The sequence below is a fragment of the Aotus nancymaae genome, unplaced genomic scaffold (genome assembly GCF_030222135.1).
Source record: "Aotus nancymaae isolate 86718 unplaced genomic scaffold, 86718_ANA_hifiasm-v0.15.2.pri h1tg000007l, whole genome shotgun sequence".
In the NCBI taxonomy this organism is placed as follows: Eukaryota; Metazoa; Chordata; class Mammalia; order Primates; family Aotidae; genus Aotus; species Aotus nancymaae.
This window is the reverse complement of record NW_026988418.1, coordinates 29,965,458-29,992,758: the sequence shown is the minus strand read 5'-3', so window position 1 is coordinate 29,992,758 and position 27,301 is coordinate 29,965,458. Positions and strand designations below refer to the sequence as shown.

The 27,301-nt window shown below is 37.7% G+C and overlaps 1 protein-coding gene across 1 annotated transcript; it reads right to left on the bottom strand.

Annotated features, from left to right (window-relative positions):
• Nucleotides 1-19: 19 nt before the first annotated feature.
• DYNLT5 (dynein light chain Tctex-type family member 5) lies at nucleotides 20-27,301 on the bottom strand. The gene is made up of 5 exons (XM_012442836.2): nucleotides 27,171-27,301; nucleotides 25,012-25,133; nucleotides 8,743-8,834; nucleotides 2,649-2,773; nucleotides 20-1,820 (listed from the first exon to the last, which is right to left on the bottom strand). The coding sequence occupies exons 2-5, from the start codon at nucleotides 25,128-25,130 to the stop codon at nucleotides 1,617-1,619; spliced, it is 540 nt and encodes a 179-aa protein (XP_012298259.2). The 5' UTR covers nucleotides 25,131-25,133; nucleotides 27,171-27,301; the 3' UTR covers nucleotides 20-1,616.

Sequence of the window (27,301 nt, the reverse complement as noted above, 5' to 3'; positions counted from 1 at the left end):
ATTGTTACAGTAGAATTTCTATATGTTAAAGAAGTTTCCTCACTTTGATTTATTCATACAAAATTTTTATATGATTACCCCCGCTGTTGTTCTGAGAAGGGAGATGTTCACAAATGTGTAATGAAAATAGGAAGCTCATTTATTTATTATACTTGTAATCTAACCCAGATTTAAAACTGACCTATGGAGATTGACAAATATTGGTTGTGATAAATCATGATATAGACATATTTCCACTAATGCACTAACAGGAAAAAAATAATGAAAATTGACAAATTCGTTTTGAATAATCAAAATGAATAATCTGGCTTTAAAAGCCAGAAAACAGCAGGAGGAAACGGATTTTAAAAGTATCAATTTTTTACTACATTTCATTTTGGGGAAAAGTAAGACACCAAAACATTTGAAAATTAAAGCATTGACTGGGCTTCCATTTGCTAAACTCTTTTTGACATGACAAATCATTTTTTTAAGACTACAGCTTTGCTAATTTTCTCCATACGTGTACAGTTTGTCTTTGACCTTTAACAAATGTCCTTTAGGCAGTCCACTTACCCTCCAAGAACAACGCCACAGCATCATTTTACTTGCACACAAAGACTTGAAAGCTTCATAAAAATAAATGATCCGTGGCACAAGATACATTAACCAGCAGAATAATAAGCTATTTCAGCCCTGTAAATTTTAGTGCCCATCTATTCAAAACCTCACTGGGTCATTTTAGTATTAAATTCATAGAAGTGAAATGGTAAATACACATGTTTTATTTGTTAAGGTGCCAGCTATATATTTGGTGAAAAAGTTTATTAGCCTAGGATATTTAAAAGCAATGTCTCTCTCCAATAAATGATTTTATGTGTTACAGACACATTTAGTATTAAGTATCATGTATATTTAATATCACAATGTCTACTTCAGTGCCCCAAAAAGCCTTTGTTCACTTTATAGTTTCCATTACTGGAGAGCCAACATTCAGTTCTCCCACAATTGTGTAAAGTGCAGGCAAGCCACAAGAGCTTCTAGTTTTAGCTTGCAGCCCGTGGGACCACGATACTTGTTATGAAGCCATTAATTCTACCTCAGCAGTTTCAACTGTCAGGTACATGTAACAATAATTGCACTTAATGAATGCTGCTCAATTTATTAAGTATAAAATGAAAACCAGTATTCTTTTACATGCAGCACTGAGGCATATTATTTATGATTTGTGTATACCATGTTGAATATTCTACTGTCATTTATTGGTCAGGGTATATAGCCATAGTTTTTCTAAAGCTTCTCTTTATTAAAAAACAATGCAGGAAATTGTAACTCTCTAATTAAAGAATAATTAAAATAATTAGTACCACAACAAATATTTAATAAGAATCTGTATCCATGGAAAACAATCCAGCAAAACCAAGACCAAGTTTCTGCTTTAGATAAACAAGATTCTTTCTGTGCTACCCTCTCCTTCCCCAATCTTTACTAGAATATGAAAAAATCCCAAACCTTCCAGTTGGTTGAAATATCAGTGTTGTTTCTTTCTTAAAGTTTTTGGCAGTAAAACTTTCGTGTGCAGACATACAGCCCACCTCATGATTTTCAAAGGTAAGAACTAGGTTTCTTATTTTCAATCACTCAAGGTAGACTGCATAGACATTTGCAAGAGCGAAGAGGGAAGAATTTCTGAAAGCATAAGATGAAAAGGTATCACTTTTAGGATCCCAGAGGCACCTGCTTCCAATAAGTATGCTTTGCCTTTTCAGTTGTCCAATGTAAACAATCACAATTAGCTTATATCGTGGAATCATCAAGTCCTTGACCTGGGCTTTAATAACCTGGAAATTTAAAAAAAAGGGAAGGTCTTCATTTAGCTACATTGAAACTCAAAGGTATTAACCTTTGTTATAAATATAGGGGATTTAAATTAATAGCATGATGCATTATAGACGCTTTGAGTAATTGTTGTAGAACCGTAACTGTGATTCCCTTCAAGCATGGTCCTCTTGATATAGAACCTTCAGGTACAAAATTATAACACCAGCAATAAATCTACCTCTTCTTCTAAGATACATGAAATAATTATAATCCAGAACACAGAATTTAATAAATTACATTCTTTGAAAAATTTTGTTAAGATGGCTTCCCATCAAAGAATGTTGGCACTGGAGTCACACTGTCTTGTTCATGTCTAATTAAGGAACCATTTGGAGTCTCCTGTAATATAACTAATCATTAATGTTTATTAAAACGTTTGTTATAAAAAAGAAAGTAGAGAAAACCTTGATGAAGTGCCAGCCCTGGGGTTGGTAAAAATAGAAACGTGCTTAAAGACCACAATGTCTGTTTTTGATGGCACTCAAATAAGCTGCCTTAGTGAAGAGAAAATAATCATTAAAATGTTACATCTTTTGCAATAAAGACTTTTATAAATGGGGCAGTTTTATACACTTTTACATAATGCATGCAAATGATGCACATGATTGTTTTGGACAAAGGCTATATACACACACACACACTCATATACGTAGAATATGACCTAATTATAAATATACATTATAACTTTTTCTGCAAATTAATTCCCCTCATCAAAAAGTAGAGGGTTTATTGCACTTTCAGCAAATATTCTAGCTATTGTTAAAACTGTGGGCAAATCACACATGTACCTCAGAAATGGTTTTAGTCATCTGTCTACAGAGCTCTGGTTCATATTCTTCTACTTGTAGATAGCTGGTTAACACATCTTTCAAAATATGATTGACCGTGACTACAGGAAAATGCTTGGGAGGACCTGAAAATATACATCAAATTTCTTTCTAAAAAATAATTTCAAATCACACACACCCACCCACCCCACAGGCTAATCAAAAGAGTATTGAAACATGGAGGGATTTAATCTTCTGGGTGGCCTTAATTAGGTTTCCTGTTAGGTGCTCTGGGAGAAGACAAGAAGACGATAGTTTCATACACTTACCCGACTACCTCAAAAGCGTGTTCAATACTGCTGGGGTTTGACATTGAAAGTCTCTTCCTTCCCAGGATCCATTGTTAGGGACATACTTCAAAGTCTCAACAGCTTTCTAACTGGCTCCCTACCTCTTATATCTCCCCCTCCAATCTTAAGATCTGTCAGCAGATCTTAAGTGACATTCCTTTTATCGAGGTCTAAGGGGTGGTTCCTTGCGTCCTCCTCTCCCGCTACCACAGTGCCCCACTTGTGGACTGCTCCAGCCTCACAGGCTCCATCTGTCTTTATTCTTGCTGTTTAGTTTTCACATGGAATACATTTCCCCATCTTGTTCATCTGAGAAACAGCCACTCATGTTTCAAGGCCATCTCAAATGTCTTCTTCTCCAGGTAGTCCTCTACCTCCTCTCAGGAAAAAATGTCCTCCTTTGGGACAATGTCCCCTCCTTTCCCCCTCCTTTCCTTGCGATGGGTCCCCACTGCCATCTGGCTCCTAATCTATTTGATACCGGCTAAAGCATACCTGCGTTTCCAGTGAAATGGTAAGCAATCTCGGATTTTATCCTCCTCAGAGTCTAACACAATGCTAAAGGCATAAGAAATTTTTAATGTATGATTTCTGAATTTAAAAAGAATTAAAAATTTTATAGATTATAATCATTATATATGATGTATGATTGTATACTGTTTACATATATAATAATGAATACTTTTTATTAAGCTTTTGCTTCATGGCAGGCGGTGCGATAAGCACTTCATATTTATCACCTTATACAGTCTTCGAATAGATCTCTGAGGTGAATCTTACTGTTATCTCCACTTGGCAGGTAGGGAGACAGAGATTTAAAGACACTGAGTAACCTGCCCGGAATCACACACAGAGGCAGAGCTGGGCTGCACACCCAGGTTTATCTGACGCTACAACTTATATTCTCAACCACATTTCATCCACGTTCAGAGCAGAAGCTTCAGACGAATCTTCTTTATCCTGCATCCCAGGAATATCAGCCATATCATCTCTTTGGTCATACCTAATGTCACTGTACAACATGCACATGTGCCCAGGGCCTGGCATGCAGAGGCTCAATCACTATTTGAGGAATTGATAAAGATGAAGGAGTGAGATCAAGAATTCTACTCACTTCTCTTTTAATGGTCTTCAATATCTACTAATAAGTGTTTGTTTGTGATGACTGTATCTATCAGGGTCAAAGGAAACATATGGTGCCCTAAAGTTAAAATAATTCCAGGAGGAAGTTCTGAGTGGGATGGAGAAAATCACAAGGGATAGTGCAGTGCCCCTCGGCCAGTGAAAGTAAGGTTATCAGCCTGTCTCCCACCCCTAGACTGGGGAATAGAGGAAGAACTTTTAATAGATCCCAGAACGGCCATGTGGAGAGGGGTCCCTTGGGATTAGCTTCTGTCCTTTGGTTGAGGAATGTAACCAGGCTGTGATGAACACACAGGCAGAAGCCAGGGAAATAAGCAGTTCCCCCTCACGCTCCTCTCTCCCTCTGCCGCTCTGCTGAGGTTTCCCACTGGCTGTAGTTAACCAGAAGGTTACAGCCTCTGACTGCAGTTCAGTTAGGTGAGCCTCTTGAGGTTCTAGAAATGGTATTTTTATTTTGATGATAATATAGAAATTGTTGAATTCCATTTAAATTGTGGCAGGGTAGGGGTGGGGAATGAATCTGGATAGGTAAAGTAGTTCTTAACCATCTCCCATCACCTCCTGCAAGCCCAAGCCCAGGGCATAGTTGATTGACCCGGGGTGACAATGACCTGGGCCAGGACAATGAGAGTCTTTTCTCGGAATTCTTATTTTAAACTGCAAGTAGGAAAAAAATAAAGTCAGCCTTTTTCTGGTGGCAAAAGGTACCATGTGATCCTTAGGACCTGCTGGAGGCCATGTTTTTCATGGTGGAAAGGAGGCAAGGCCACCAAAAGAGAAGGAAGTGCACACAGATTAGTGCTGGAAAGAGGGTCCTGGTGGCACCTGAATCTGCTTCCAGTAGTTCTCATTGTACAATGCTACCAATGTCCTTTTCACACTTTGCTTAGATTAATAAAAAGTCATTAACCAGATTCCGTTCTGAAAATACTTTGAAATATGGTAATGAACTATTCTTTTCTTACTTCTTTGTTACCTTTCCCCTAAACATCCAGAATTATCCATCAATGTTCAGCTTCTGATTTCTGTAATAAGCTCCTACAACTACTTTCAGAGTCAACTGACATGAATGGCAAAGTTTTTCTTCTCTTTTGAGATTTTTATTTTTTCCTTAGGAGAAAAAACATGTTTTAGAAATCAAAAAGCAAAGACCTGAAGAATCAGGACAAAAAAAAACAAACAGATTTAACAGAGGATAGATAAAGATAAGGTTACCTAATGTATGTGCCCCTCCACTACCCCAAATTGGGGTAATAATAAGAATTACTACATTTTTTTTTGTTAGAATTAAATGAGAAAATATATTGAATATGTTTAGAACAGTGCTTGCCTCACAACAGAACACTCCTTAGATAAGTGATCTTATTAGTGTTATTGCTGTTATTGTAGTTATTACATGCTGAAGGAAGAAATTCAATTTCCCTTGCTGAGAAGGCAGAAAGATGGAAGAGGACGTAATTAGGGAGCCAGTGAGGCCTGCAGGGTTGGGAAGGACCCCATGGGGTGGTACAAAATTGATGCTGAGATTGACAGGGTCTGTCTAAGAAAACCTGACATACAGGCAGGGCCCTCTGAGCACTTCATGGAAGCTAAACTCATATGATCGCTCTCTTTCTCTATCAATATTTTGGATCTACTTTCTATTGTGCTGGCTTCATTCTCAAGGCAGGCTTTCTTGATGTGGTAGCAAAGATGGCCACCAATAGTTCTAGTCTGGCCTGGTCCTCACAATCCATGTTTATAAACAACCAGGTACCACTTTAATCATAGTTCCAGAAAAAGTCTTGTGGAAAGCTTATTCCATAATTAATACGAAATTACAATGAATATCATGGAAGGCTTTATTCTTAGTGATCTATAGTAAGGTCCTAGAGTCAGTCATTTTCAGGAGCAGTAACATGATGAATGGAGAGATTTAAACATATTATTTCATTTGAGTCCCACAGCATCCCTATGATATATAGACTATTATCCCTATTTACAAGTGAAGCTACTGAGATTCAATGATGCTAAATACCTTGCTCAAACATCTTTTACCCAGGAATTAGCAAAATTAGTATTCAAATTCAGATACGACAGATGCCACAGCTTGCATTTTTTTCTATACTCCTTTTTGTAATTAACGAGAAATAGGTAAATGGTATTTTACTATAAGAAACTTAGTTTCCTTTTCTATTCCCTTTTTTCTCTAGTAAATTATACTCACGTTTCAACTCATTTTTTGTAGCTGTAATTACACAAATGCTCTCATCTAAGATGTGTTTAGATGATGCAAACATTATTGAACAGAATGAAAAATTAATTAAACATAATAGTGGTGGTGATTGGCTGATATTTTTCTCTATGTTTCTGGCCAGTATTACATTTGTAAAGATATGATAAACTCTTTACCAAAGGCCCACTGATGATATACTTTGGATATTTGTCCCCTTGAAATCTCACATTGAAATGTGATCCCCAGTGTTGAAGGTGGGGCCTGGTGAGAGGTGTTGGGGCCATGGGGGTGGATCCCTCATGAATGGCTTGGTGCTGTCCCAGTGGTAATTACTGAGTTCTTGATCTGAAGCTCTCCCTCTATTAGTTCACATGAGAGCTGAGTGTTTAAAAGAGCCTGGCACCTCTCTTGTTCTCTATCTTGCCATATGACATGCCAAATCTCCTTCCCTTCTGCCATGCCTAAAAACTTACTGAGGTCTTACCAGAAGCAGATATTGGCACCAAGCTTCCTGTACAGTCTCTAGAACCATGAGCCAAATAAACCTCTTTTCTTTATAAATTACCAATCTCAGGGAGCACTTCTTTACAGCAAGGCAAAATGGATTAATATACCCACAAAGTACCTTTCATATGTGAAATAAACCCAGAAACAAGTAGAAGTGGAAATACAGTATTAAGCATTAATAAAATGGCTGGATGAATACTTTAAAAGTGAATCGCCAAGCATAAAATACTTTAATTATATAAAAATTCACATAGACTATTGTAAGAAAATATGGATATATTTCATCCATACTAAGCTTTTTCTAAAATTACTTTTTTTTTAATAAGCAATTTATTAATTTAGAAAAAAATGTGATTCATAAACTCAGTTGAAGGAATTTGGCTGAAATGTCACTGCCAATATTAAATGTCATCTTTCAAGACAGAGCCATCTTAAAATTACTTTTCTAATGTGATTCATACTCAGTACTTCTAAAACTGATAAGATGCTTTATTTTGTTTATTTGAAAAAACAAGTTGCAAAAAATACCCTTATGAAGAAACACAGGGATTCGCATTTTACCTGCCTTATCTTGTTGAAATCTGATTCAAACCCTTTCAGCATGCACAGCTCAAAGTAATGGACACCCTATGGCTAAGAACTTTTAGTTGCAAGTGAGGGAAAATCTGACCCAAACTTAGCTTGCCTAACTGAAAAGTTTAAGGGTAGTCAACTGGATTTAGGATTCAAATGATGACATCAGGATTCTGTTGTTCTGTTTCAAGTCAGGGAAAGATGGCAGATGCTGCCGTAACCCCTACATTCGTTCAGGTTTCAGGGCTTCATGTTCTTCTACAACAGGCCAAACAATATTTCCTGAATTTAATCTCAGAGGCTTTGATTGGATGGACCGTGGTTACATGCCATCCTAGAATCAGTCACTGCTTTATCTATAAAGCCAGTGCCAGCTTCAGCAGAATGTTGGGATCGAAAGTGGTAATGATGGTGGAGTTTCAAAGGAAATTTAGTAGGGTTACCAGAGAGGTATAAAAGTATATTGAATGGCAGGAATATTTTAGCAGTCCACAACAGGCACTGTGAAAATACCAGTAGATTGACTAATTATGGAGCCGCGTAATCCATGTAGTCTTGGGGATTACATAGAAAACCAGCTACAAGGCCGAAGGGGACATGCTGATAGTCTATAATTTTCTTGGGATTAACTGGGCACAGATGGAATCATGTTGGCCCACAGAGTCTTCCTTTGCCCCTTGATGAGTCTCTGTGGAACTTCTATATAGCAGTAATTATATATGAATTCAGATAATAGTGGGCAGGTATGCGTTTAGAGAAAACCAGTGGGTCTATGAGGAAACATGGATGGGAAAAGATATTTGCCATGGACTCCACCTGGGAGTATAGGGGCAGGTGCAAACATCTTTGTTTTCAAAGACTGAAAACCTCAGTGGTAATGGATAAACATCTCTGTCAACAGGGGACTATGAGTCATTTGCCTTTGCTCTGAGGTTTTCTTCCCCCCCTTTATCTATTAACAACACTGACTGGTTTTGTTGGATAAAACATCAATACTTACCTCTTTCATTTCAATCATATCTCTCTATCGATGTACCAGAAATACTCAGTGAATGTATTAAGTCAGTAGTATACTGTATACCTCAGTCAGTGCCAGCCAGTGAATTGCTTGGCGTTTGGGAAACATTGGTAAAGAAAAGTAAGACAGCGGGTGTCGCTACCTTTTTGCTGAGGAAGAAACTAAAGCAGCATCAAATCACTCAAGTAATTAAAGTCCCTTATATTGTGCTAGAATTGAAGATAATGCCAGGTTATCAAATATCATTTTTACGAACACCAGTCACCAAATTAGAAGTTTAAAATAGGGGTAAGAGATAAAAGAACACACCCAACTGATAGGTGTTTTCCATCCGAACTGTAAGGCGAGAGATATCATCACGCTGGCTGGGTTCATCCATATAAGATACAGTACTCATAGAGCTAAAAACAGGGAGAAAATAAATTTTCATCATTATTATAACAATAATAACAAAATACAATATTGCTTTAAGCTACAATGTTGCAAAGAAAGTTTTCTCAGAAAATTTCAAGTCCTATGTAAATATCCCAGTGATATACTAAAAGGCTAAAACATTTTAGAGATGGAAATATTAAGATGCAGAGGAGTTATTTGGAGCAGGTCTCAATGTGATGGCTGAAGCCCAGGGCAGTTACCCAGATCATCAGATTATCCAGAAAGTGATCCTGGGTTGATGTATGTGTATGGGGAAACAGTACATACTTCAAAATCCATTGTCAATTTTGTCTTCACCACTGATACAAAGGCTCACCTCAAAGTAGACAAAGCTCACTAACAAGGGTCATATGAGGAAGCTTAAAATGTTGTGAAACAACTCTGTATATACATGGGGTATTATAAAGAGTTCACTGTTATATGTAGTTCACAAAATCCCTTTAGTACAAAAAAAAGAAAAATGAGAGACTTGTCTACGTGGTAAAGGAAACCGCAATTCACCAAAACTATCACAAATTAATAAGCATCAGTTGCCCTTTTCAACATTAAAAAAGGGTTTTGGTTTTGTTATGAAGGCAATATGAGTTTATCCCGGTGTTAAACAGGAGACCCATGCAAAGAGGAGCCCCCAGTGCCTCTCCAGCACTACTTGATTCAATTTAGTTCAGAGGAAATTCAGCTGTAACTAATGACAGTCTCAGAACGCTGCACCCTTAATTTTCTCCACCTGTGAAAATGAACGTTAAGACAGATGTCATTTCAAAGGGGAGGCTATAATAGCGTGTGTGTATGTGTGTGTGTGTGTGTGTGTGTGTGTGTGTTCAGAGTGACCACTTTCTTCCTAAGCAGGCTACGTTTTTGCTTTAATTAAATAAAAAAGAGATATTTGCTCTTAATCTTTGGAGATATTTTTTCTCTCCAAGGAATTTAAAATACTTAGTTCTATGCTGTTAGGAATTAATGAACTTCTTGCAAATTGATATTTTAAGAAAATCACAGATACTCTATTTTTAAAAACCCTTTAATGCAATACAACTTACATGATAAATTAGCAGCCCAAGAAAATGATGGAAGAAATTCTGGCTGTTTTTTTCATGATGGATTTCTGGATGAGTGACTTAGTCTTTATTCTTATAACACCTGCGCTCCTCAATTTAATGCTGCCCTTTGAAATAGCAGCCAACCTGTTTGGCCACATTGGCTGCAGGTGTTGTGGATAATACCAAAGGTGATCACTGCTGCTTAAAATACCCAATGTTACATAAACCCCTTGATTCTAAGATAAGCCAGTCTGCCCCATTACTATATATGCTACTTTTAACTTTGTAAAACATTTCCCATAAATTATCTCATTTTACCTTCACAATACCCATTGAGGTAAGTAAAATATTCATTGTTCTACCCATTTCAGAGATAAAGGGAACAAGACAAAGGGTTTAATGTACATGTTAAAAGGGAGACAGATTCAAATGTCCTGTTTACCTCTCAGTGACAAAGTCCCACATATGATTATAACTGACAGAATGAAGACAGGGGCAATGACTACCTGAAAGAATTAACCACTGCAATGAAAACTTACTTGTGCAAACCTGCAGAAGGTATTCATAAAAACTCAATTTCTTTTCTAGTGAACACCATATTAAAAATTCATGGAGAAGAAAGGTGGTGCAGAACCCAAATTAGCTGGGTGAAAGGTCCAAGACAAAAAAGCAAGTAAGGATTTTATAAACTGTGTTCACTATCAGTTACGAAAGATTGACAATCAGTGCACTTACTGTTATTATCATTATGAAATTGGTAAGTGTCATAAGGGCAGCTTAAAAACTCCACTGGTTGAAGATTGGTGTGCAAATAGAAAGTTTTGCAGATTGACTTTTTTTGAGTTATGAAGATGAATTTGTTCAGTGTCCTTTTATTTCCACAGTCATCATGTAAACAGTACATGCTCATTAAAAAAAATTCAAAACATACAGAAAAGCATAGAGAAGAAAGTAAAGTTACACAAAAATTACCAACCCCAGTGTTTAACCCCTGTTAACATTAAGAAAATCAGTTCAGACATTTGATTTTACATATAGGATCATATTATAGATGCTTTTTTTAAAATTTAAAATGTGTCATAAATAACTTTCCATGTCAATAAATGGCAAACAATACTTTAAATATCAAGCCAATACTTAATATATGCACATTCTGGATTTCATTCAACCATTTATACTCCATGCCTTTTAGGGTGTTTCCAATATTCTACTATTATAAAGAAAATTACAACCAACCTTGTGTCAGGGACTCCTATTACTTTCTAATGTTGTTCTCTCCTTCTTCCTTAGTAATAGAATCCTACATTTGTAGGAATACTCCTGTGCAGACTGAAGACAAATTCTCAGTCTCTTTTTGTGCTATTGTGGCCTATGTGGCTTATGAATCAATAAGAAGGAAGTGGAACTGTTTTTATGTGAAAATTCTGAGTGGTACCTCTAAAGAACTAATGCAGCCTATACGAGCCTGTTTTCACCCGTCTTGGTGACTGCAGTGTGGATGTTCCACAGCTCAGCACTATCTTGGGTCTTGAGATGACCTTGTGGATTACAGATAAGAAAGACAGAAGCCTCTGAACTTCCTCTCTCCAGACTTATTTTATGTAAAAGAAAAATAAATTTCTATTTTGTTTAAACTAATGTTTATTATTATAAGCAGCAGTCTAACTAATACAGTTTGCTACCTGGAAGTAGGATGCTACAAATAATCAATACATTTAAAACTTGGGGGTGGCAGTGGTGGCTCACACCTGTAATCCCAGGATTTTGGGAGGTCAAGGTGGGCAGATCACTTGAGGCCAGGAATTCAAGACTAGGTAACATGGCAAAACCCCATCTCTACTAAAAATGTATTTTAAAAAAATTAGCCAGGTGTGGTGGTGCACACCTGAAATCCCAGGTACGTGGGAGGCTGAGGCACAAGAATTGCTTGAACCCAGGAGGTGGAGGATGCAGTGAGCCAAGATCATGCCACTGTACTCCAGCCTGGGCAACAGAGCAAGTCTCTGTCTCAAAAAACAAAACAAAAACCAAAAAAACCTCATAAAAATTGGAATTAGTTTTAGAAAGGAACTGGGGCTTTGAGGAGTAAATTTGCAATATTTTGCTGAAAATCTGGTAATTCTTTGTTTTAAAAACAACTATTATTTTAGGTTAGGGGGTACATGTGAAGGTTTGTTACATAGGTGAACTCATGTCACGGGGGTTTGTTGTACAGATTATTTCATCATCCAGGTATTAAGCCCAGTACCCAGTAGTTATCTTTTCTGCTCCTATCCCTCCTCCCACCTGCAACCCACACGTAGGCCCCAGAGTTCGTTGTTCCCCTCTTTGTGTTCATGAATTCTTGTCATTTAGTTCCCACAGGCTAGTGAAACCTGGAAATTCTTATCATGAAGAGGGAAAACATTTAGTCTATTGCTTTCTGTGCCTTAGAAGGCTGACTGTGTGTCAAGTAAGACTGTAACTTTCTGAAAAGTTGTAGGAAAAGTTTACTTTTTAAAACCTGTGTTTATGGTATTATAACAATCTGAGATCCGATAGTTCCTACATTAGAATGAAATGGGTTAGAAAAAGAGAGAGAAAAAAAGGAGAAAAAGTTGAATAGAAAAAAGAAGATATTTAGTCCTTGAGAAAAGACAAAAGGAAGAGAGAAAATATTTAAAATGCTTGCAGTATGGGCAAATAACATTAAGCCAGAACATGGGCTTGGTATATTTTTAGAGATAAAACAATTTCTATCTTTTAAAATTGTGGAATTGCCAATATCAGTTCAGAATGCTGGTTTAGAAAAACCTGGGCATATTTTCTCTTGATAAACAGATTCACTCACATTCTTTGAAATCTTTAAAGATAAATATGTGAGATACCAAAAAAGTAAATTTATAATTTTAATTACCAGTGCTGTGTACCTGGCACAATACATTTTTGGGATATATGTCAGAACATTACAAATTGATGGGTTTCAGTCGTCTATCATCAGACTCTCCCTAGTTTACAATGACAACCCTTCTAGACATGTGATCTCATTGCAAAGTGAATGCTATAGTTTTATTTTTTAAATATAAAAATGTTCTTGCTGTCTATGTTTTTTACCAGCTTGTGGGCATTTATGGAGAAAAAATTCAGTTGGTAAAATGTGTCCCAGAGAGTTATAAAGTTTTAGAAAGAAAGATAGAAAAGTAATGTAATAAAAGAAAGCCTGGAGTAAACTACTGGTGAGAACACTTAGCAAATTAAATAATATTATTGCAGATGGAAGAGTAACCACTCGTAACTCAACGGAAAATTCAGTGAATATCTGGAACCACATGTGCTATTGCTGAGGACAGACAGCCTGCATACAGGAGTAGCTGCATGAAATTGGTCCCAAATGACAAAAGTAATCCTCCTTATGTGTACCTGGCTGACACTGGAAATGCACCATGCTAATCCAATAGTATGCATTCTGATTATTTGCAGGAAAAAGGCCAAAAAATTAGTTAAGAAGTTAGAACATAATTACTCTTTAATGAAATTTATTTTTTTCTTAAAAATATCCTGCAAATTTGCTTGCTGACCAGTCTTTGGATTACATAGATAAACACAAGGCATGTCTTTTTGTTACGACAGTTAGAGATGGTAACAATAATTTCAGTTAATTCTTATCAGCCACAATAGCATGTAATTATTATTGAGAACTCATTTCCAGACATTTTCAATGTTATTATTATTAAACCTAGATGTTTTGAAGCTGCAGGAGGAGATAACATTGAATGCATAACTAGCTTTAGAGACATTAACGTAGTAGATTTAAAGGTCCGAATATCATCGCTTCCTTCTATATATTTGTAATGGTATCATTTAAGTGTGTCTTTTTTTGGCGGCGGGAGGTGGGGGATAAGCTGTTACTGAAATCATGTGCTGCCTCCCAGTGGAGATATTTCAGAGTGCACAGAGAAAAATCAGGTCTTCAGGGTATAAATTTGTACATTTATACTTTCCATTTTTTCATCAAGTATTTATTGTCCACAATGTGTCAGGCAGAGTGGGAAGTACTGGTAACATAAATAAAAATAAAAGCCCTTGAGCTCAAAAAACAGGATGTACAATATAAGACTAAATACGCAAAGCCGGGCGCGGTGGCTTACGCCTATAATCCCAGCACTTTGGGAGGCCCAGGCGGGTGGATCACGAGGTCAAGAGATCGAGACCACCCTGGTCAACATGGTGAAACCCCGTCTCTACTAAAAATACAAAAAATTAGCTGGGCATCGTGGCGAGTGCCTGTAATCCCAGCTACTCAGGAGGCTGAGGCAGAAGAATTGCCTGAACCCAGGAGGCGGAGGTTGCGGTGAGCCGAGATCACGCCATTGCACTCCAGCCTGGGTAACAAGAGCGAAACTCCGTCTCAAAAAAAAAATACAAAAATTAGCTGGGCATGGTGGCGCATGCCTGTAGTCCCAGCTATTCGGGAGGCTGAGGCAGAAGAATTGCTTGAACCCAGGAGGCGGAGATTGTGGTGAGCCGAGATCGCACCAATGCACTCCAGCCTGGGTAACAAGAGCGAAACTCCATCTCAAAGAAAAAAAAAAACTAAGTATGCACAGAAACTCCTTTACTTGGGCACTGTCCACTTAACACTATCCATGGATATTTTGATGAGTGTTATGCTTAAGAACCAAAGCATACCAACCTATCCCCCCTATCAGTAGATGATGCTATTTGTTTGGTAAGATAAATGTTTGCAGCCATTTAATTTATACCAAATTTGCTGGATTTTTATGTACAGGCATATCTCATTTTATTGTGCCTCACTTTATTCTGCTTTGTAGACAGTTTTTTTTTCAGTTGAAGGTTTGTGGCAAGCTCGCATTGAGCAAGTCTATCAGCATCATTTTTCCATCAGCATATGCTTGTCTCTATGTCTCTATGTCACATTTTGTTAATGCTCACAATGTTTCAGACTTTTTCATCTGTTATGGAGCTCTATGATCAGTGATCTTTGATGTTATTATTGTAATTGGTTTAGGGTGCCACTAACTGCATCCATATAAAGCAGCTAACTTAATTGATACATGTTATGTATGTTCTGACTCCTTCACTGACCAGCCATTCCTGCCCCCTCCGCCCTGCCTCTCCTTGGGCTTCCTATTTCCTGTGACACAACAATATTAAAATTAGGCCAGTTAATAACCCTACAGTAGTCTCTAAGTGTTCAAGTGAAAAGAAGAGTCCCATATCTTTCACTTTAAATCTAAAGCTAGAAATAATCAAGTGTAGTGAGGAAGGCATGTCAAAAGCTGAGATAGGCTGAAAGCTAGGCCTTTTGGGCCAACAATTAGCCAAGCTGTGAATACAAAGAAGTAGTTTTGTTTTTGATTTTGTTTTTTCAAGACAGTATCTTGCGTTGTCATCCAGGTTGGAGTGCAGTGGTATGCTCTTGGCTCACTGCCTCCTCGAACTCCCGGGCTCAGGTGATCCTCCCACCTCAGTCTCCCAAGTAGCAAGGACTACAGGTGCACACTACCACACCTGGCTAATTTTAATTTTTTTGTACAGACAGAGTTTTGCCATGTTGCCCAGGCTGGTCTTGAACTCTTGAACTCAAGTGATCCACCCACCTCGGCCTCCAAAGCACTGGGATTACAAGTGTGAGCCACTGTACCTGCCCAAAAAGTTCTTAAAGGAAATTTAAAGTGTCACTTTAGTGAACACATGAATGGTAAGAAAGCAAAACAACCTTATTGCTGACATGAAGAAAATTTTAGTGGTCTGGATAGAAGATCAAACTAGTCACCAATTCCCTTAAGCCAAAGCCCAATCCAGAGCAAGGCGCTAATTCACTTCAATGCCATGGAGGCTAAGAAAGGTGAGGAAGCTACAGAAGATGTTTGAAACTAGCAGAGGTTGGTTCATGAGGCTTCAGGAAAGAAGTCATCTCTGTACCTAAAAGTACAAGGTGAAGCGGAAGTGCTGATGTAGAAGCTGCAGCAAGTTAGCCAGAAGATCTAAGATCATTGGATCAGCTAAGATCGCGGATGAAGGGGGCTACAATAAACAACAGATTTTCCATGTAGGTGAAATAGTCTTCTTTCAGAAGATGCCATCTAGGGCTTTTATAGCTAGAGAGAGGTCAACGCCTGGCTTCAAAGCTTCAAAGGACAGACTGACTCTCTTGGTAGCAGCTAATTCAGCTTGTGCCTTTAAGTTCAAACCAATGCTCATTTACCATCCTGAAAATCTCAGGGCCCTTGAGAATTATGTTAAATCTACTGTGTTCTATAAATAAAACAAAAAAGACTAGATGACAGTACATCTGTTTTATGGTATAGTTTCTTGAATATTTTAAGCCCACTGTTGAGACCTCCTGCTCAGAAAAAAAGATTCCTTTTAAAATATTCCTGCTCCTTGACAATGCACCTGGTCACCCAAGAGCTCTGATGGAGATGTACAAGGAGATTAATGTTGCTTTCATGCCTGCTAGCACAACATTCATTCTGCAACCCATGGATTAAGGAGTATTTCAACCTTCAAGTCTTATTGATTTATTTACTTATTTTTAATGGATGTATCATAGTTGTATATTTTTCTGGGGAACATGTGATATTTTGATACATGTATATGCAATGCGTAATGATCAAATCAGGATAACTGGGATATCCAATACCTCAAACATTTATCTTTTCTTTGTGTTGGGAACATTAAAATTCCTCTAGCTATTTTTTCCCTTAACCCTCACTAGCTATTTTGAAATATATAATAAATTATTGTTAACTATAATTTCCCTACTGTACTATTGAATACTAGAACTTATTCTATCTAATTATATTTTTGTATGCATTCACCAACTTCTTTTCACCCCACAAATCTTATGATTTAAGAAATTCATTTTGTAAGGCTATTGCTGTCATAGGTGGGGATTCCTCTCATGGATCTGAGCAAAGTAAGTTGAAAAGGATTCACCATTCTAGCTGCCATTGAAAAGATTTGTGATTCATGGGAGGAGGTCAAAGTGTCAATATTAACAGGAGTTTGGAAGTTGATTCTAGCCCTCAGGGTTGACTTTGAAGGGTTCAAGACTTCAGTGGAAGAAGCAACTGCAGATGCAATGGAAACAGAAAGAGAACTTGAATTAGTGTTAAAGGATATAAAATTATAGCTAGATAGGAGAAATAAGTTATAGTAGGGTGACCATAGATGAAAATAATATGTAGATTCAAATAGCTAGAAAGAGGACACCGAATGTTCCCAACTCAAAGAAATAATACATGTTTGAGGTAATGGGTATGTAATCACCCCGATCTGATTACTATACATTGTATGTATGCAGAAATCACTATGTACCCCATGAATACGTATAATTAAAATTTTCAATTAAAACATAAAATTTAAAATGGTTAAAAAAAGAAGTGGAACCTGACTACGTGGCTGAATTGCTGCAATCTCATGGTAAAACTTAAACAGATGAGGAGTTGCTTCTTACAAATGAGCAAAGAAAGTGGCTTCTTGAGATGGAATCTACTTCTGGTGAAGATGCTGTGAACACTGTTGAAATAACAACAAATATTTTAGAATATTGCATATACTTAGTTGATAAAGGAGTGGCAGGGTTTGAGATGAATGGACTAATTTTAAAAGAGGTTCTATTTGGGTAAAAGGCTATCAAACAGCATCACATGCTACAGAGAAATCTTTCATGAGAAGAGTCCATTGATGTGGCAAACTTAAAAAATTTATTTTATTATTTCATTTTATTTTTATTTTATTTGATGCAGTGTCTCTCTGTGTGGCCCAGGCTGGAGTGCAGTGATGTGATTAAAGCTTGCTGCAGCCTCAGCCTCTCAGGCTCAAAGGATCCTCCTGCCTCAGTCTCCCAAGTAGCTAGGAATACAGGCAGGCACTACTATGGCTGGCTTATTTGTTTGTAGGGAAGAGAGTGACTCACTATATTGTCCAGGCTGGTCTTGAACTCCCGGCCACAGTGATCCTCTTGCCTTAGCTCCCCAAAGTGTTGGAATTATAGGTGTGAATCACTTTGGCCAGTATCTTGTCTTACTTTAAGAAATAGCCACAGTTATCTCAACCTTCAGCAACCACCAGCCTGATTAGTCAGCAGACGTCAACATTGAGGCAAGACCCTCCACCAGCAAAAAGATGACAACTTGCTGAAGATTGAGATGATCATTAGTATTTATAGCAACAAAGGATTTTATACTAAGGTATGTACATTGTTTCTTTAGATGTAATGCTACTGAATACTTAATAGACTACATACAGTACAGTGTAAACAATTTTTATGTGCACTGGGAAACCAAAACATTACTTTGAGTTCCTTTATTGCAAAATATACTTTATTGCAATGGTCTGGAACTGGACCAGCAATATCGCCAAAGTATGCCTAGGCGTTTGCCAAAGTATGCCAAAGTAGTTTTTAGGTGTTTTACTAACATTATTTGCTCCATTTCACTAATAAGAGAAAGGTTATAATGGAAAGAAAAGATAATTTTCAGAAGTGAAAGAGGCAGGAACATGACAAATGACATATTCTTGTGGAACACGTTTTTTTTCGAGTAGGAGTGATTCTGAAGGACAAAGAATGAACCATGAAACCTGTGAAAAGCTCAGCTCTGCAGTAATTGACGGTAATCCAGAAACAGTGATTGACAAAGTACAACAATTTTAAGTGTGTAGATAGAAGACCAGAGTTAGTGTCTGAAGCCTATTGAGTGAATGCTCATCCAAGAGCAAGGGAGGTGATGGTCAAGCACAACTGATGAACTTTTGTTGCAGCCCCTGGATGAAATGCATCGGTTCAAAGCTGCATCAGGCTGGGAAATCATCAGAGAGGTGATACTGGGAGTGTGGGTGCCATGAATACCTCTACAAAGCTGTGGAGATCATCAAGGAGGAGTGTGGCCTATTACAACAGATTTCCAACACAAATAAAACTGTTCTTTCGGGTTTTCAAAAAATAGATGCACAATGGAATGTTTCAGTATGGAATTGAAAGTCGACATTAAAAAATAAAACCTAAACAAGCATTTTTCTATTTGCTGTAAATGGATCTTATGCCTAAAAGAGAAAAGCCCCTAGTCACCCTGGACTTAACACATACATGAACCTGGGAACTTGTTTGTGAGCAAAAGAAACTTGCTTGCTCAGGAATTAATACAATGCAACAATTATTCATTCAATGATCACAAAATATTTATTGAATGACTACTCTATGCAAGGCGCTATTTTAGGACTTTGGAAAACAATACTGAAAAAAACCAAAAAACAAAACAATGGTCTTTGCTCTCATGGAACTGATACTTTAGTAAGGAAAGACAGAGAGTAGACAATAAAATATGAAACAAGTAAATGATATGTTATAATAAAAGGTGATATATGCCTCAGGAAAAAAAGAAAAAATAGAGCAGGTTAAGGGAGTTTGGAAGTAGGTGAAGGAGAAGATGTGATGTGCAATTTCAAATGAAGTGGTCAAGATAGGCCTTCATGAACAAAGAAAGGTGAGGAAATGGACCACATGGACGGCTGAGGGAAAAAAGATAAACCAGGAAGAGAGAACAGCACATACAAAGGCTTTCAGACTGGAGGATGCTAATGTGTTTGAGAAAATGCATAGAGACTAGTAGCAGAGGGAGGAAGAAGCAAAGGAGTGAAAGAAGATAAAGTTGCAAAGGTGTCAGGTAGCTAGATCGTGTGGGGCTTTGTGGGCCATTGTGTAAGCTTTGGCTCTTACTCTGATGAAGCAGACATACCCCTGTATTTTCTAAATACCATTAGCTTTCTTTGCCAAATGGCAATATCAGGTTTAACTCTCACATGCCTTGCTGACATTTGGTATTATTCTCTTTACTTATGTTTTGCCATTTGGATGGGTGCAAAATGGTATCTTGTTTTAATTTACATTTTTTTCTGCTTGAAAGTGAGTTTCAGCCCCTCTTCATATTCTGCGTAGCCATTTGGGCTTTGTTTCTGTAAATTACTGTCTTCCTTGACTATTTTAAAAATTGTTTTCCATGCCTAAGTTGTTAATGTGCAGGATTATATATCTATATATCTACATCTATATCTTATCTATATCTATATCTATATCTATATCTATATCTATATCTATCTATATCTATATATCTTCGACCAGTCTATTAACTGTGTCTATTGTATCCTTTGTTGAACAGAAGTGCTAGATTTTATTGTGGTTATATTTATCTAAATTTTTTTTGCTCTGTGGTTTAAGTTTTCATTTTGGGATCTTCTTTCAGAAGTCTTTCCTTACTCATAGAATACGAAGATATGGGTCTGTGCTTTCTCTATTAGCTTTGTATTAATAGATTTCCACAATTTGGTCTTCCATCTGGAGTTGACCTATGCAAAGTGTATAAGGTAAGAGGCCAGCTTCATTTTCCTCCATAGAGTGAGCCAGCTTTTTGCCAACACACTCTATGATTTCCCCATTTACAAAAATAAATGGGGATAAAATATCTTAAATTACAATACACTATTAGTTGTTATTGTGGTTTCATTTGGAAACATGGCCATTTCAGTTTTCCCAAACTATTTACTCTTTTAGGGGGAGGCTCTATCTCAGCCAGACCTTGTTGGGGGCTTTAGTTTAACATAGATGGTGATACAACTTATGTCCTAACTCTGATCTTCTACTCTCTAGCCTTTTCCTTCAGGTATCAAAATGAGGAAATTGTTCGGGCAACACCATTTTCAACTGCCCACACATAGCTCACAGTTGTTTAGATTGAATGATAGAATAAATTCATCACTGTTAAAATGAAGTAATGAATGCAATAGTTTTCATTTTGGTCACTTTTACTGGGAAGACTAGACGATGTGAAAAATGTTACCAGGCAGCTCTCAGTTGCCCTGAAAAATGAACTTATCTAAATTAGAAACCTATAGTTATTCACCTTTATATGTCTAATATGTGGCACAGTAATTGGCACATAGTAGAAGCCAATAAATCCTGAATAAATGAAGAGATACATATAGTATAGCCTAACTAGTATGTATTACTAACTAAGTTATACATATAGTGTATCCTAACTAGTCTGGTAGATGCCATCGGTGGGTTCACACGGGAAGCTGTGGGATCTATACAGAAAGTTCTAGTAAGATGACATCACTGTAATTTGGTTTGAGGCAAAGGAGAGAATGTTCAGCCCCCAACTTTGTCCCTAATCTACTAGTAGAACTCCTGGGTTCACAGATAACAAGCCTAGATATCATGTCACGTGATCCTCTGAAAGTAACTTGATCTCATAGCTTCTGTTTCCAGTTTAAGAAAATGAGAGAAGCACATCTGTTCAAATACTGTTCAGTGTCTGCCAAAGCCTGATGTCATTGTAAAGACCTGCTCTTACTGTGGATGGGAAACAAAAGGTTCTGCTGAATGAATGGAATAGTTTTATTAATGTAAATCACACATGGATTGCCAATTTTTGGGAAATGAAAATACTCGACTAATAAAAGCCCATTTTGCTGCTTGCTAATTCTGTAGCTTTGGAGCCTCAATCTCCCTAGGCTTCTGCTTCTTCATTTGTTGAATGGGAAAGATAATAACATCTATCTTTATAGAGCAGGAGTTAGCAAACATTTCTGTAAAAGGCCAAATAGCAGATATTTTTGGATTTGAGGGCCCTATGGTTTCTATTATGACTTCTCAACTCTGCTGTTATGGTACGAATGCAGCCAGAGACAATGCATAAGTGAATAGGCATGGCTGTGTCCTAATAAACTTTATGCATAGAGAAATTTGAATTTCTTATTATTTTTACATGGTGCAAAAAAACTGTTCCCCTTTTGATTTTTTTTGACCTATGTAAAAACCATATTTAGCAAAATGAATGCAGACTGGAATTGGCCCTTGAGTCATAGTTTGCCAACTCCTGTTATGGAGCTTCTATGATACATAAATAAGGTTCATGGTAAGGGCTGTATAAATTTTAGGTATTATCATCCTTATGCTTATAAATTATTTAGGTAAAAAGTAATTCGAAATTACAGATGGAGTATGATGACAATTGTGTAGTGTACTGTCTGGTCTGATATATGTATGTCCAGGTCTGAAAGAAAAATGCCAACACGCTAACAGTTACGATGTTAGGATAATAAGATCCAGCTTAAGACGTTTCTGGTTTTTCTTTAATAAAACATAAAAATTACATTAAAGAGAAAAGATAACCTAAATAAAGACCCAATCTTGAAAATATTTTATATTCACAATATTATTTAATATAAATTTAATCTTCTTGTTGTAATTCAGAAGGCATTTCAGATATTTATTCTTTCTGGGGATCACTGTGAAGCTTAGTTACAACTGTGGAAGAATGCAGACATGGAGAGCAAGACTTAGGGATGAATCCATGCTGATCTTACACCACATATAAGAAGCAGCTTTTCAAGGCGGTCTACCTCTGTTTTTCTTGTCCTCCTTACAAGTGTGGTTACTGCTAAACAGACAGATACATTCATAGTGTATTGAAGGGGGAGAGACAAGAAAATCACCAAATACAGGTACATAGAGAAGCGAAAGCAGTGGGAGAAGAAAGGAAGATCATCCAACCCAGTCTAGAGGTAGAGATGGTCATAGATGGGTAATTAGAGAGCACTTCCCAAAGAGGTGGAGATGGAGCTCAATTCTGATGGAGCAAGTGAAAAAAGCCAGTGGAAGAGTGGATGAAGAGCATTTCAAGCAAGAAGTCAGGGTATCCCATGGGAAGCTACATGGGGCAATGGCTGGGGGCCGGATAGAGCACTGAGGGATAATTGAGTATGGCTGGAGGGGAGGATGCCCACAAGATGGTGGGGAAGATGGTGCTATGGAAGTAGATAGGGGTCTCTGGACTCTGAATCTCATATTCAGAATTTGGGACTGTATCCTAATCATTAAATGAAGTTACTTGACTTGTAAACTTCAGTTATTTCATAGTAAAGTGGTAGAAATTTTGTCTACCTAGTAGGATTAATGCTGGGGAGATTAAATGAGCTGATGTATTCAGTCCTTAATAAACTTCAGAATGTTTTACATGATGGAAATTTTTATTTTCAAAATTGTTTTAAAATAATTTTTAAATGAAAGGTATATGTTTTTCTATAAAACACTGCAATTTCAAAACAATGCCTGCATTTGATAATCACTAAGCTTTCAGAATTTTTCTGCTAGTTGAAACCTCATTCATGAAGGAGAATCACATATACTGTCTAATTCCAGACAGTGAGGAAGCTAATGGAAAGCAAGTATTAATACAAGTTAGCGTGGGGGGCGGCAGCCTCCTAAATAGTCTGCATTGCAAGGGGACTTGGAAGCTGATCATTTGCCATTTAAGAAAAAAATTACTACTAGAGGATCCATTCTAAATGTTTTGTTTGAGAGTCCAAAACCAAAATAGTTATTTAAATGTAGTTGTCAGTAAAAAATCTGTCCTAATGTGTTGATAAATATGATTTTTGTATTATTGTTGCCTTTAATATGTATTTATACTTCATCGATAATAGGTTAAAAAGAGTGATCTCTAATTCTTCAAACATAGCCATGCTCTGATTCTATATGACCAATTTGTTTTGAAGGGGAAAAGTAAGTGAAAGTCACGCAAATAGGGATGACAATATAATCTTTGGAGAGAGTATTTAAAAAAAAATCATAGGTACATAATTTATGTCAGATTGTTACTTAAATAGTTTCTTGGAAAAAATAAGTTGAATTTAAGTCAACAATTAGTTTTAAATAATTTTAAAAATAACCCGTACACTTAACTATTGGAAATAGCAGCCAGAAGAGCTTAGAAGCAAAAGTTACAAAGGTTAATGATTCTCCCACCTTTACTTCTTTCTGACATGTGCTGGGATTGCTACTCCTTTATAGCCAGTTTCCCACCTGTAAAAGGCATTGTATGTGTAATCCACAAACTTCCAGGGCTGGAAAGTGGAGTTGCAAGTAGGCATTAATACACTCTGAGAATAGAAAGATTTTGGTTTCAGAATTCTAATTCTTCCGGTTCTTCTAGTCTCTGTTCTGCAGACCCTAGCTCCTGCCTCCCAATATATACCCACTATACTACATCCTCCAATGCTATAGAAACCAAGAATGAAAATCTATTATTATTATTATTTTTTTTGAGACGGAGTTTCGCTCTCGTTACCCAGGCTGGAGTGCAATGGCGCGATCTCGGCTCACCGCAACCTCCGCCTCCTGGGTTCAGGCAATTCTCCTGCCTCAGCCTCCTGAGTAGCTGGGATTACAGGCACGCGCCACCATGCCCAGCTAATTTTTTTGTATTAGTAGAGACGGGGTTTCACAATGTTGACCAGGATGGTCTCGATCTCTCGACCTCGTGATCCACCCGCCTCAGCCTCCCAAAGTGCTGGGATTATAGGCTTGAGTGAAAATCTTATTATTAATTGACTGCTACATCGATAATTTGTTTTGTTTTCTTCCCAACAGCAGTCAAAAGGAAATGCCATGAAAATATTAAAAAACTGATGTATGTCTTTAGGAGAAAATATGCATTATGTAGCAAGAGCTAAAAAAAAAAGTACTTATTACCCTTTGACCTACTAATTATTCTTCTGGGAAATGACCAAACAGAGGCATATTATACAGTGAAAAAGAAAAAAAAATGGAAACAAACTTAAAATGTGCAATAATTAGAAAATGGTTAAGCAACCCAGAATCATAAATTGACAAAATATTATTCATTTAAGAGGATATAGAAAATACTCTGAAAATATATGATGAAATCATATAACATAATGTTAAGTATGTTGTATATGTATTTATTAATTACAAAAATGCAAAACCTATGTTATAAAATATTGAGAAGAACTCTAAAGACATACAACTGTGGCTGGTTTACGTTCCATGCTCTGTTTCTTTTGAGTAGGAGGTTTTTTGGGATAATCTCTGAAATAGCAAAAATGCTGCTAGGATTAACATATCACTTAAGCTTTCTCCCTTTCTCTTTCTTTTTAAATATGGCCTCTAAAGATGACCTGAACCTTGTACTTGCCATTTTATCTCGTTTTATGTCCCTGAGGAAGAGTTTTTTTCTCTAATGTTATGAACCTATTTATTCAATAAATGAATTTACACTTTTAGACAGTTACTCACTCTTTGATGTGCCCATGAAATTCCTTTCGCCGAAATTCATGATTACTTAAAGAAGAAACACTCCCTCTTTTCTTCCATGAACGAGCTGCTCTGTCTTTAGCATTGTCTGACATCATCATAACCTATGGAAGAAGACTTTTGTAAAATAGCAAAAGAAATATCTGGAAACATTTTTGTTAGTATAACAGAGACTAATCTCAAAGTACACAGATTCTTTTTCTACCTTTTTTGAACAGGGAAGTGGGGTTTCCTCAAGAGCAATATATAGTATTCATTGTAGTTCTGCTCAGTAAAACTGGAACTGTGACAACTCTGAAAATGTTTATTTATGCAATAATATACTTACTTTACATAAGCAGATATTAAGCTATAGCAAAAATGCTTAACTAATGAAGAGGGAGGTCATTGAAAAAAGATACACATGTATAGAAGAAAGATGCTATCCTATATAAGAAACCAATATTTATATTGCCCCCCAAATTTAATTGTAATACAAGTTTGCTAATTAATATTTGCTGTCAGTGTTACATTTTATTTTTGAGACAGGCTCTTGTTCTGTTACCCAGGTTGGAGTGCAGTGGCATGATCACGGCTCACTACAGCCCCAAACACCTGGGCTCAAGTGATCCTCCCAACTCAGCCACCTTAGTAGCTGGGACTACAGGTGTATGTCACCATGCTGGGCCAATTTTTTATTTTTGTAGAGATAGGGTCTGTGTTGCCCAGGCTGGTCTTTAACTCCTGGGCTCAAGCAATCCTGCTTCAGCTTCCCAAAGTGGTGAGATTACAGGCGTGAGCCACTCTGCCTGGCCTATTTTACTGTTTTAGAGACAGGATCTAGCTCTTGTTACCCTGGCTGGAGTGCAATGGCATGATCATAGCTCACTGTAACTTCAAACTCCTGGGCTCAAGCGGTCCACTCACCTTAGCCTCTCTAGTAGCTAGGACTACAGGCCTGCACCACCATGTCTGGCTAATTTTTAAAAATTTTTGTAGAATCAAGGTCTTGCTATGTTGCCCAGGTTGGTCTTAATCTCCTGGCCTTAAGTGATCCCCCTGTCTTGGCCTCCCAAAATGGTGGAATTAAAGACATAGACCACTGTCTCCTGACCTGCTATGACTTTAAAAATTAAAATTAGGGGTAGCGGGCTAGAAAAAAATAAATTAAAATTAAAATTAACTGTCTTTCCCAAAGATTTCTTGTTTGTTTCTTTTGTTTTCTTGAGTAACAGTTACATACTTTGTAAGGAGCAAATAGAACTTAATGTTTAAATAAATAATTTATTGGAAAACTTCCTCCTTCCTACTAATACTTGTTAAAAAGCTGGTAGTAGCAATGGACTTCCCAGAACTTAGATTATAACTCTAACGCCCTGTCTACCTACAAATTCAGGTATTCATTTAAATTATTTCATAATCTGTAAATGTGAGAGCCCAAAAAGAAAATACTGTGCTAGACACCAAAGCACAAAAATAAAAGAGAATCCACCTTCAAGGAGCGGGCAGATGAGTGAGTAGGGCAGACAAGAACATACCCTAAAACCCAGTGGCATCAGTGACAGAGCAGAGGTACTGTGTGTGGGTGAGGGAGGCAGCGTGGTGTGAGTGTGCACGTCAGTGTGAGCATCTTTGAGTGTGTACCTGTGAGTGTGCATCTCTGTGTGTGCAGGTGCCTGTATGAATGTGTCTGCGTGAGTGTGTCTGAGCGTGAGTGTGTCTATGAGTGTGGAAAGACACAGCCTGACTGATCATTCAGGTTTCGCTGCAAAGCCACATAGACCCATCTCAGCCTCAGTTGTTTCCAAAGCTGCCCTGCTGGCCACCCCCTCCCCAAGAAAGGTCAGGGTTGGGAGCAGGAGGTTCTCATGGGTGCGACCCACCACAGGAAGACTGCCCAGGACCAGGGGATGACCGTGCTGGCCGGCTCTGCGTTGGCCATTACTCTTGAAGCCCAGCCATGCAATGGGGCAGGAGGCTAACAGCTGGGACCTACTCTCAGATCCCAAATTTGGGCCATTTTTTCTTATTTGTTGAGAAGAGGAGGAATAAGGTGGCGGAGAGATCGGGACCAAGTCTTGCCATTTCTCAACAAAGGGCCGCTCCCTTGCCTCCTGTCCTTCCCTCGGGGTCCAGACGTGCTGCCGAGAGGGCGACCTTACCTGCCGCAGGGATGCTTCGCCGGGAGCCCCCCAGACCTCCGGCTAGTTCACTGCGGACGCTGCGCGCGGCGGGGCTCCGCTTCCCAGGCTTCACTCAGCCTGCGGCCGCCAGCACACTCCCGCTGAACTCT